Genomic DNA, 12,500 nt, shown 5'->3' with positions numbered 1-12,500 from the left:
ATGTAACAGAGAAGAAAGGGTATGTTTATTGACGCACTTTGCGTCAATCGGCTTCGAAGGGTTAAAATCTCACGTACCCCCATTTGGGAACCACTGCGCAATGCCGTGTCGGTGTTGTGGTCACAACTGCCCTTTTTTTTTACCCCCGAAAAGTGGGGGTGCGTTCGCACCCCCTGCACCGGTGCTTCCGGCGCGCTTGGCTTGTGGGCTTACATGTGTGAATGGAGCCAATGCAAGCAGGTGGGTTTGTGTCTGTGTGTGTGTGTCTCTGTGTGTGTGTGTGTGTGTGTGTGTGTGTGTGTGTGTGTGTGTGTGTGTGTGTGTGTGTGTGTGTGTGTGTGTGTGTGTGAATGGCAGTAGTTGTACATCTGCTCAAATAGAGTGGAAACATTTGGTTGTGTGTGCTTTCCCAGCCCTCACCATTATGAGTGTGTGTGTGTGTGTGTATGTGTGTGCAATATTATTCTTGATATTGTTCTTTTTTATTCTACTGTATACACATCACAGTGCTTTGCCAGTAAAGCTCATTGAATTTGAATTTGAGAAAGAGAGACAGTGAGAAAGAAGGAGAGAGAGAGAGGGAGAGAGATAGGGAGATAGAGAGAGAGAGAGAGAGAGAGGGAGAGAGATAGGGAGATAGAGAGATAGAGGGGAGCATAAGGAAGGCAGTAGGGGTCTACTGTGGCCCCTATTGCCCTGCACCCTAGGAGGCAGTGAGAACCTGCGGCAACACACACACACACACACACACACACACACACACACACACCCACACACACACACACACACACACACACACACACACACACACACACACACACACACACACACACACAGTCTCAGTGTGTCCCCAGCCAGTGGAGATGGGTGGTGAGGAGACAAAGAGTGTCTGTGTTTCTCAGCTGGCTCTGTGGAAGCAGGGGGTAGCTGGGGTGTGTGGATGGGCCCTGGCCAACTGAGGAGTCTCTGCTATGGGAACTTGCTGTGCTGAGCTGTGCTGTGCTGTGTTGTGCTGCCACCATCACCCCACACCCATCTCTCCTCTCCCTCTCCCTCTCTTCCCCTCTCTCTCCCTCTCTCTCTCCCTCTCTCTCCTTCTCTCTCATCCCTATCTCTTCTCTCTCCCCCCGTCTCTCCTGGCTCCTCTCTCTCCCTGCGCTGCCGGAGGAATGCTGATGTTTGCCGAGTGGACAGGGCCAAGGAGACTGTCCAAACACGCGAGTGTTTGCCAGCCGCTGGCATATTGCTGTCTCTGTGCTGGGAAGCCTAGTAGCCGGCGGTCGGCTGAATAGCCACTCTTTTGTGGTGGGAAAATATAGAGAGAGGGAGGGAGAGATAGAGAGAGAGAGAGAGAGAGGGAGAGGGAGCAGAGAAAAGAGGTGTTGAGGCTGAAAGAGTACTGTAGCAGTGCTGGAGGTTGGTGCCCTCTGTGACCACTTTATTCATTTGACCCCATCCCTCCCTCATCATATGATGTAAACCCAGTGGCAAAGGCTCTGTCCTCTTCACAGAGGTTGGCTCTATCTATCATATTCAGTGTCACAATCTTTGTTTCCAGTAATGGGACTTGTTTTTGTGTTGTTTTGTGTGTGTGTGTGTGTGTGGGGGGGGGGGTGTTCCAGTGTTGGAACAGGCAGTCCCCTACAGTGCGGGGGTTGCACATTGACGAACACACAGAGGGATTTCATACCCATACGGAGAGGGCCAAATCAATGGGGGACATTCCTCTGAAGATCACACACACACACACACACACACAGAGAGAGAGAGAGAGAGAGAGACAAACACAGAGACACACACACACACACACACACACACACACACACACACACAGAGAGAGAGAGACATACACAAACACATACACACACACACACACACACACACACACACACACACACACACACACACAGAGAGAGACATAGAGTCAAACACACACAAACACAGAGACACATAAACACACAAACACATAGACACACACACACACACATGCTCACACACACACACACACATGCTCACACACACACACACACACACACACACACACACACACACACACACACACACACACACACACACACACACACACAGACACAACACCTAAAATAACTCCACACTCTCCCTCACCCTGTCCAGCTCTCTGTAGGCCCTGATCTCCTGAACACTATTGGCAGGAGAAGGATCAACTATGAAGCTGATGATGCACTTGGAATCGTTCTGAGCCCTGTTGCTGGGCAGTGTTCATTAGTGTTGTTGTTCTGGCACCTTCCAATCGATCCTGGGCAACGTTGCTAGTCTGAACCACTTTAATCATCAGTAGGCAAATTGTCGTGATCATCAAATCAGAACATACGGAACCAATCAGGAGCTGAGGAGATCCAACAACAACACCGCACAAGTGGCCTTGTGTATCGTATCATCAGCTTGAGATCTAAACCCTGTTCACAAACATGCTGGTCTGAGTGATTCCATATAACGAAACATGATTGGAACAACCCCTTGTTTTGTTGGAAAGAAAGCAGAGAAATGCTTTGGGTACGGGGATGGGGGTGCAGATCTACACGGGATAACTCCCAGCGCTCCCTCTTCCATGCGTGACACAGCGGAGAGTCTGTTCCCCAACAGATGGTCCCGCTTTACCCTGGAACTCCAAGGCCATGTTTTTCGAAGCTGTGGAAGCTGGTGTCCTCACTTGCAGTATTTGGGTTTCCCGGACAGCAAGAGCATGTCAAATGTGGCGTGTGCAGGAGGAGCATGCTGCTCTACTGTCATGTGAGTTTAGGAAGCAGCTTAGCAAAACAGACCTCAGGCTGCGCACACTGTGACCCCCCCCCCCCCCCTCCCTGTGTAGTCTTTTTATCTCTCTTCTCCCATAGAGAGTGACTTGGAACGTTACTGCAGCAGCCAGCTCACCAACCAACTACCCATCAGAACCCCAAACACATCCATGGGTAGCGGCCCTTCCCAAAGCCCCTCTCCAACCCCCCACTAGTCCTCCCTGGGGCGCAGAAAGACCTTGCACTCTGGTCCTAGCGACACTGCACAGGCGTATGTGGGCTCGGGCCCTTCCTTGTCGGGGTCTGTGCCCACAGACAGACTGAGTGTGCTCAGAGGGCAAACAGTTCCGTAGACAGCGTTTGTTTGATGTTACCATTCTGGGGTTGGGTTTGTGTCCAAAGCTGCCTCTCTTTTTTCAGAAATAAATGGCTGGTCTCAGCACTATTTGTCTTTTTCCACTTGTATTTGCCCAATAGTCCTTCATAAAGGGACAGTGCCACGGTCTCATGAGTTGTATTGTAGAGAAAGAAAATTATATCATTTGTTTATTAGTTCAAGATGTCACACACACAAACACACACACACACACACACACACACACACACACACACAGAGCTAAGCCCTGTAAGCTTGCTGCCCAGACTGCAAAGTTGATGAGGCAGCGTTTCAGTGCTGCTCATCCCTGACATGTATATAATCATTCGTACCACTTTAGATTACCTTCCCTTGTGTATGTGTGTGTGTGTGTGTGTGTGTGTGTGTGTGTGTGTGTGTGTGTGTGTGCAGGAGAGAGGGAGAGAGAGAGAGAGAGAGAGAGACATGCTCACATGTTTATACCCACATTGTATGCTGTATCTCTATTTTCTTTCTTTTGTGATACTACTGTTTTTTTTGTAACACTAGCTTTTGTAACACCATACCCAAACAGTCATGCTAATAAAGCACCTTTTAAATTTGAGAGACAGAGGGCCAGATGTACGTACATTTGCGAACGTAACATTATCAGCGCCATGGACAAACCGCAGACTGCGAACGCTGACAGACCCAAGTTTCCGTCGTATTTATCAATCGTTCAATCCTTGGTGTAAACTGCGCCTTTCTCTGCCTCTCTCCGCCCATAAACGCAATTTACGAACGTCCACAACTGAATGGCAGAGCCTACAAGCGCAGTTGAATGAAGTTAACTGATGACAACATTAAAAAGAATCAAACGTTTAGCGATCATGAAATAATACCATAGATGATAAGATGTCAACGAGCAGGGAGATAATGAAGATCAGTAGTTCTAGTCAAACTACTTGTGAACGTAGGCTATGGAAAATTGGTCAAATCTAGCAAGTAGGAAAGTTTAAGTGAATGACGTGAAAGTGAAAGTAAGACATTCGAAAGGCCAACGAAAGTTAATGTTGCTTTTGATAGTAGCCTACAAAGACTTGCAAAACTGGTGCTCTAAATAGCGATTCTGTTGTCTTTGAAAGGTTCTCTTATTGAAGCATTGAACTTAAATTTGGATTAACACCTGCTTTTACAAGGCGCAAGTATTTAGGCGCAGAATAGACGTGCGCTTTCAGGAGCAGTCTTTGTACATACCGCGGAATACATAATTAGGCGCTCTTTACTCTTCCCCTCCCATCTTTTTACGCTAAACTCCCACTTTCCCCTGGATCCTCCCATGAATGCATATGCATGACACGAAAAGCGCAATTAGACATTTTCAGCTCCCGCGACAGGCAGATTGCGCTTTTACGTCATTTCGGCCTGTTTGTACACACCTCGCAATGATTTTAAACGCAAGTTGCGAAACAAATACGCCTGAAGTGGGCGCAAAATCGTTAGTACATCTGGCCCAGAGAGACAGACAGAGAGAGAGGCATAGAGAGAGAGAGAGTTGTGTGTAGGCATGTGTGCAATGGTATTATAGTGTAGGCGGTGTGTTTGCAAGTGTTTGTGCATTTGTGTTCCCTTGACTGGACTGGACCATTTGTTTTGGCACCCAGATGTATGGACTCCAACACAGCCACACTCCCACACAGACTGCTCCTGCCCACACACTAGACTTTGCTCAGGGTCACTAGCTGTTTATGCTTATGCTCAGGTTCTGATGGGTTTAGACCATGAAAGGCAGATGGCCTGCTTCCTGGTTACACTTTGACACACAAACACACACACACACACACACACACACACACACACACAATAAGGAAGAGAGATGGAGAGAGAAAACAGACTCTTTCTCTCTCTCTCTCTCACACACACACACACACACTCCTCACACCACACCACACACATGTACCCGCAGTAGTGCCGCAGTAGTTCCAGGAAGGACTCCACCTCCTCACTCGCCACTCGGCAAGAAAAAGAGCCCCTTTGATATCCGCTGGACTTTTTTAGCATTTACCAGAGAAATCGCTTCAGTTGGTCTGCATCAAACACTGACCACCCCTTCCCACACTAACTCACTCACACACACACACACATACACACACACACACACGCACACATACACGGACACACACACACACACATATACACGCACACGCACACGCACACGCACACGCACAAGCACACACACACACACACACACACACGGGGAAATCCCTCTCACACTCTAGCATTACACACAACATGCAATGGTCAAATATATGTGTTATATTTTTTTTAAATCATAGCTCTTGTTATTGCACACAGCTTGTTTTGTCTGGAAGGTAGGCTTCTCACAGGATGTGACATCACTGTCGGCCCATGTCACAGAGGAGGGGTTTTTGCTCCTTTGCTGTTAATGAAGAAAAGCCACTGCAGAAGTCATTACGGCCCCCGACTGGAGATTTATGCCCAGAAAACACTTCATAGCATAGGCCTTTACTGCAAAGGTCCCGGGAGGAGGAAGATAGCTTTAGCAGCTTCAGACCTCCACCACGACTACAACAAACACACACACACACACACACACACACACACACACACACACACACACACAGAAAGAGGGAGGAGGGGCATCAATGGAAAAATAAACACATCTATGACAGGATACTGGATGATTAGAGAATAGTTTTTGTATTCCAGAGAATTGTAAGTAGACCAGTGGGGAAAGAGTGAGGCCAGCAGGTCTGCTTTATGCACAGTAGTCTGATCACAGAACAGCTGGCCCCATTTTTGGGATTTCACCCAGACCTCTGTGATTGGGCGTGGGGAGGGGGCTTACAGGTCAATAGGAGCAAAAGCTGAAAACAGATCAAGGGAGCGAAGGAGTTGGGGGAGAGAGAGAGAAGAGAGAGAGTGAGAGAAAGAGGGAGAGAGAAGAGAGAGTGTGAGAGAGAGAGAGAGAGAGGGAGAAGAGAGTGGTGTTTATGTAGAACATTGTTGTGGCTTGTGAGGAGCCAGAGGAGACGCAGAACAGAGCGGAGCTGTGCAGCCAGCGGTGGAGAGGAGGAGGATGTACGACACATGGCAATCCCATCACAAGCAGAGAGAGGGAGGGAGGGAGGGAGAGATGGAAGGATAGAGTGAGTGAGTGGGGGATGAATAGTGGCGCAAGGCCTGCTACAGAACGGGACGGACTGACTGAGCGGTGAAAGAGTTTCCACGCTTACAGGAAACAAGCTCAGCACATGTACCCACAATCCCTCAGTGCTTCGGGGGCAAAGGGGGAAAACAACAGCCGGCTCCCTCTGAGCCAAGATCTCTGACAGAGCTTGAAAGGCTTAGCGCTGCAGTGCTTTGAATCCCTGTGTCATCTAATTAGGCGTACCTTGGTACACTCTGGTGACTGCTCTAATCAGGCATACCTTGGTACACTCTGGTGACTGATTAGGCATACCTTGGTACACTCTGACTGCTCTAATTAGGCGTACCTTGGTACACTCTGACTGCTTTAATTAGGCGTACCTTGGTACACTCTGACTGCTCTAATTAGGCGTACCTTGGTACACTCTGGTGACTGCTCTGATTAGGCATACCTTGGTACACTCTGGTGACTGCTCTAATTAGGTGTACCTTGGTACACTCCGGTGACTGAATCGCTGGGTCCACTCTTCTCCAAGCCTCTCGAGTGTGTCTGCTTTCGCCAGCATCCTGACATGGGTCTGTTGAGTTGGACTCAGTGAAGCGATGAGGGGTACTCCATGGGTTTGCTCTCATATCCTTCACAGTCCCACTCAGAGGTCTGTGGCCATCACAAACACACTGTTACACTCCTCTCCATCACAAGCACACTGCTATAGTCTCTAATATCACAAACACACTGTTACACTCCTCCCCACTGTCACAAGCACACTGCTATACTCCCAGCCAGATGGAATGAGTTCATCCGTTTTGGGCCTCATCTGAAGCATAGGCTGAGCTCCATGTTCCGAGGGCCAGTGGCAGCCTGCTGCTCGTGGCTGGTGTGGGCTGGTGTGAGCCATGGCTTCAAAAGAATATGTGTTGCTGCATGGTCCCGTGGGATGTCCCCATTTGGAAAAGATGAATGTTTTGCAAAAATGAAATGCTATTGAAGTGTGGTGTGTTTGTGTTGGCCGAGGAGGTGAGTGTACTGAAGTTTGTTCCCACTTTTGTGTCTAATAGATTGATTTTCTCGCTCCCTTTTCCCTCTCCCTCTCTCTCCCTTTTCCCTCTCCCTCTCTCTCTCCCTTTTCCCTCTCCCTCTCCCTCTCTCTCTGTCTCTCTCCCTCTCCCTCTGCAGGGCCTGCTGAGGTTCCAATGATGTCACCTAACGGCTCCATACCCCCCATTCATGTGCCTCCAGGATACATATCCCAGGTGAATATGTGTGTGTGTGTGTACATGTGTGTGTGTACATGTGTGTGTATGTCAAGGCGTGTAATCCTCAATACATGTTAATACAAGGACAAAACAAAAGTAAAACAACCTGATTCAATCTGCATGTAATGTGTTTTCACTGAGGCCATTTAGAAATCTGACCAACTTCAATTGAACACCTTATTGTGGCCAAGATGTGAGTGCTCTTGTGTTGTTTTGAGAATTTTATAGACCTCAGGTGTGCAGCTGGTTTGTGGAGAGGAGAGAGGAAGAGAGAGTGAGAGAGAGAACCCCCCACCCCCCCACCCCCACACACTCCCCCGAGGAGTCTGTTACCAAAGTACAGGAGATACTGCAGAATGGCTGTGGTCTGATGATAACATTTCCCCAAAAGGTCATGACGGAGAAAAACAAGGGGGAAGATATAGGGGGAGGTGCCTTAACCGGCAGAGAGGATGTGGCTTAACTGGAGCTGCAGAGAGAGGGATGACACAGAATGAAAAATGGAGAGATAGAAGGAGAACATAAATAAACAGGAGGAGAAAAGAAAAAGAGAGTCAAGGGTCAAGGTGAAGAAACTATTTTCCTGTTTTTCATTTGTTTGTACTCCAAAGCCAGTTGTATCACTTTCTAAGCCAGAACTGAGTGCTGGCACCGCACCCCATACACACACACACACACACACACACACACATGCTCACTCACACACACACATACACACATACACATGCTCACACACACACACACGCACACACACACACATGCTCACTCACACACACACATACACACATACACATGCTCACACACACACACACACACAGACACACACACACATGCTCACTCACACACACACACACACACACACACACATACAAACATACACACGCTCACACACACACACACACACACACACATGCTCACTCACACACACACACACACACACATACAAACATACACACGCTCACACACGCTCACACACACACACACACACATGCTCACTCACACACACACACACACACACATACAAACATACACATGCTCACACACGCTCACACACACACACACACACACATGCTCACTCACACACACACACACACACACACATACAAACATACACACACACACACACACACACACACACACACACACACTGGGATAGGGCTCTGTTAATAGAGGTGGAGGCTGGTGATTGGGTGGCACAGTAAGGACACGCTGCGCCTCGCGCCAGCTGGGAGCAGGAAGCACAGTCACTCTTACGTAAAGTCCGGCCCCCACACACCGGAGACTCCCGGAGCAGAGCTCGCCCACTCGGCCCAGCACTGCACGCAGCCAGGGGAGAAGGGGGGGGCAGTAGGATTACAGCTCTGAGAAAACTGGACAGTGGAGTGACTCAGAGAAAAGTGTGGTGTTACAAGTTAGGACGAGTGTGAACAAACGTTTCATTTTAAATGGTGAAAGAGTGTTTTAAAAGGGGGGCCATCGAAACATCAGATAGACAGAAGGTCTCTTTTCTTCATACAAACACATCGTTTTTAACTTCAACACCTAACTCTTTGAGAAGTCATTCACACAGACATGAGCTTTCCCTTTTTCTTTAAAACATTTCTCAACTTTTTGGATCCTCAAACTGAAGAGCACCAGAGGAACACCCAGTCTTATACCTGAGCAGCACTCCTTGCAAATTGTTTGTGGCTGAATAAGGTTTCTGCCCTCAACACTTTGCAGGCCTTCATGTACCCATTCTTTTCCTCTGTCCACTACTGAGCGAGCTTGTGTGTCTCTCCCATTGGTTGAGGAGCCCGAGGGGACACTCTCTATGTTGTGTCATTAATATGCTCTCCTCTTCCCAAGCTCTTAGTAGTTAATTTTGTCACCTATTTTTAATTTAGTCTTGTGACGAAATGTCCTTTTTAGTCTTTGTCATATTTAGTCATTCAAATATCATTTTTGTTAGTCAAGTTTTAGTCGACTAAAAGTCTCGTCATTTTAGTCTAGTTTTAGTCTAAAGAAAACTAAAGATATCTTAGTCTTAGTCAGTTTTAGTCAACACATTTTAGTCTTTTTTTATAACAAATTATTTCTGATTACCATTTGAGTTGAATTTTCCAACAATATTGTGTGTCCACAGGGCTACTCGTCTGTTATAATTACTCATTCTGATTTTTTGTCAGTCAGTATGTTTACATGCACAGGTAAGTCGAGCTACAGTTATAGCTCGGCTGGGATTTGACCATAGACAGTAAAAGATTTGACTGGACCAATGTCATATTCGTAGACCAGTGTTTCTCAAAGTGTGGTCCGGGGATCACTGGTGGTCCGCAAGCTATCCCAAGTAGTCCGCGAGCAGACGTGGTAAAATATAATATAGATGAGTTGTTTGCAATATTGAACCAACTTGTATGTAAAAACAGTTCTGCAACACTGTCTATGTAAGATATGCCAGTTTAAATCATACAGTATGAATCCACACAATAAGCAAAGTGCAAAGACAATAAGCAAGGTGGTTCAGTGAGTAGGCCTATTGTGTAGACTAATTATAGGCTACTGTTGAAGTAGGTCTAATCTTTTTTTTTTTAACTAGGGTTAGTTAAGTGGTCCTGAAAGTTTGAGAAACACTGTTATAGGCTAAAGTATTAATGTTTTACTCCGCCTTGCTAGATGGCGATATGCGCCCAAACACAACACATTCCCCAAACAGACTCTCCATCTTAGCCATAGCTAACTTGCTAGCGAACTTTCCATATTAGCTTACTTGCTAGCAAACTTTGCATCATCAGTCTAACTAGTTAAATAGTTGACATTACATGATGAACATTTTCGTATGGACATTCTGGGGGATGTTAATTTGTATGAGAGAAGCTTCAACTTCTGGGTATGTAGCATTGTGGCATAAAGCTTAGGTAGTTAGCTTGCTAACTCTGGCAGAAATCTCCAGTGTTCTTGTTCCATAGATATGTACACTAGATGTCGCCTTGACTACTGCTGTTCATTGGAACGAATGCGTCAATCGAGACGCCATCTTGCTTCAGTGATCCACTCCTCTATAATGCATTAGCGTCAATCTGGGCAAAGATCTAGCGAAAATAAAATCACCATAAATCATCAAAATCTCAAGCAATTATCTAGTTTTTTGGGTTGTTCCAACTGACAGGCATGTATTTATGGTTGAGTCTAGAGAAAACTAAGCTTAAGACGATAATAAAGATACATTTTACCCGTCTAGCCCCATAGACCCATTCATTCTGCACTAGCTAGCGGCGGCCCCTAGAGGAACAATGAGTAAACTGCAACCAGGTTCGATACAATGAAAGTAAACAGGCTCTTCGTAGACAGGCTCTGGTTGAGGCCACATACCCCTCGTCTCGTTTACTCATGTACTGTAAGTTGTAATCTCACCAGAAGTTGCTGTAGATCTGTAGAACATTTACCTCTGCTACTACATAGGCTACGCCAGTCGTTACTTTTATAATCATGGGTCAGTGCCATGGGCAAACGAGATGTAGCTGAATTCATAAATGACAAAGCCATGAGAAAGGTGATTTTCTTACGTTTCAACAACAAAGAAGCCAATTTGCCATCATTGTGAGAAGTTCCCAAATTTGTCGCTAATCGCTAAAAAGGTTTTCTATCGCTGGGGATGGCCAAACGTCGCTAAATAGGTAACGCTGACAATACAGGAGAACTAGTTTAGCGCTTCAGATCCCTGTACCAAGATGGCGGCGGTGTTGACGCATGCTGAGAAGCAGAAGGCTATATATCTAGTGTATATATCTATGTTCTTGTTCCATGTAGTTTCGTGTTACAGCCACAGGGTTGCAGCAACAGCACGTACTAGCCTACAGGAAAGCTGTTGCGTATGAACTCATTCGGAATATTTTGAAAACATAACAGCTAGATATTCTGTCTTCTTAGTTTGTAGACGAAAATGAAGAGAGATTTTATCTTAGTTTATATTTCATGCAAAACATTTTAGTCTCGTCTTTTTTCGTCAACAATAATGATAAGATAGTCTTAGTCGGTGTTTTAGGACATTACTGCCATCTCGTCATCGTCTCGTCTTAGTCATGAAAAAAAAGGGTCGTTGTCGAACATATTTCCTCTCGTCTCCTCTGACGAAATTAACACTAGCTCTTAGCCCGTGGAATATGTAAATAAGACCACATGCTTTCATGCTTAGTCTGATGGAACAAGCCTTGGAAAGAGAGAGATAAAGAGGGAGAGAGAGGGAGACAGAGAGTTTATGTTTCAGCATTTGGAATGCACCCAGGCTCACAGTAGTACTTGTGCTTGACAGAGACAGAGAACTTGTCCTCAGTGTAGAGGTCAGGAACTCCTTCTACACACATACTCATGTAATACACGCACATACATGCACATACACACACACATTCACACACACACACACACACACACACACACACACACACACACACACACACAAACAGAAGAGCTGTGTGTGTTGTGGACTTAGTGCCTGAGGGTGGCCCTGCATGTTAGGCGTGTCTGAGCGTGAGTGTGAACTTGGGTGCCTGCTAGCCTCCTGCCAACTGAGCAGAGCTGACTGCCTGCCTGACTGACAGGCACAGGATTACTGCTGCTACAGGCGGCTGCTGTGCTTGTGTGGGAGTAAGGCTGAACCCATCACTGGTTTCTAGAATCATCCGGGAGACGCTGCTCTGTCCTGTAGACAAGGGCCCAGCTATCTGACTCGTAGAGGTAGAGTTTGTCTGGGCTCATATACCTTTTCCCTTGTCTTCTCGACCCCCCCTCCCACAACCTCCCCTCCTTTTATTTTTGTCGGAACTTCTCGTTCATCCCTTCATGACACTCTCCTCTGTTCCTCCTCCTCCTTCTCAACTCGCTCTCCTCCTGTCCTACCAGGTGCTAGAGGACAACACTGGGGTGCGTCGGGTGGTGGTCACTCCGCAGTCCCACGAGTGCTACCCCCCCAGCTACTCCCCGGGCAT

General features: G+C 46.9%; 1 protein-coding gene across 1 annotated transcript in view; it reads left to right on the top strand.

Annotated features, from left to right (window-relative positions):
* The window catches only part of fndc3ba (fibronectin type III domain containing 3Ba), a 128,561-nt gene that overhangs the window by 62,223 nt on the left and 53,838 nt on the right, over positions 1 to 12,500 (top strand). Inside the window, exons 4-5 of the mRNA XM_076294299.1 lie at positions 7,457 to 7,533; positions 12,415 to 12,500. The exon at positions 12,415 to 12,500 is cut by the window's right edge and continues 140 nt beyond it. Coding sequence (XP_076150414.1) covers positions 7,457 to 7,533; positions 12,415 to 12,500 — 163 coding nt within the window. The remainder of the gene's footprint in view (positions 1 to 7,456; positions 7,534 to 12,414) is intronic.

This window comes from Alosa pseudoharengus, unplaced genomic scaffold, assembly GCF_046254945.1.
Source record: "Alosa pseudoharengus isolate Yale_2024_CS ecotype anadromous, Long Island Sound unplaced genomic scaffold, YU_APseudo_1.1 YU_APseudo_1.1_scf_2, whole genome shotgun sequence".
Taxonomy (NCBI): Eukaryota; Metazoa; Chordata; class Actinopteri; order Clupeiformes; family Clupeidae; genus Alosa; species Alosa pseudoharengus.
The sequence above is the reverse complement of the archived record's forward strand: the minus strand, read 5'-3'. Positions and strand labels throughout refer to the sequence as shown.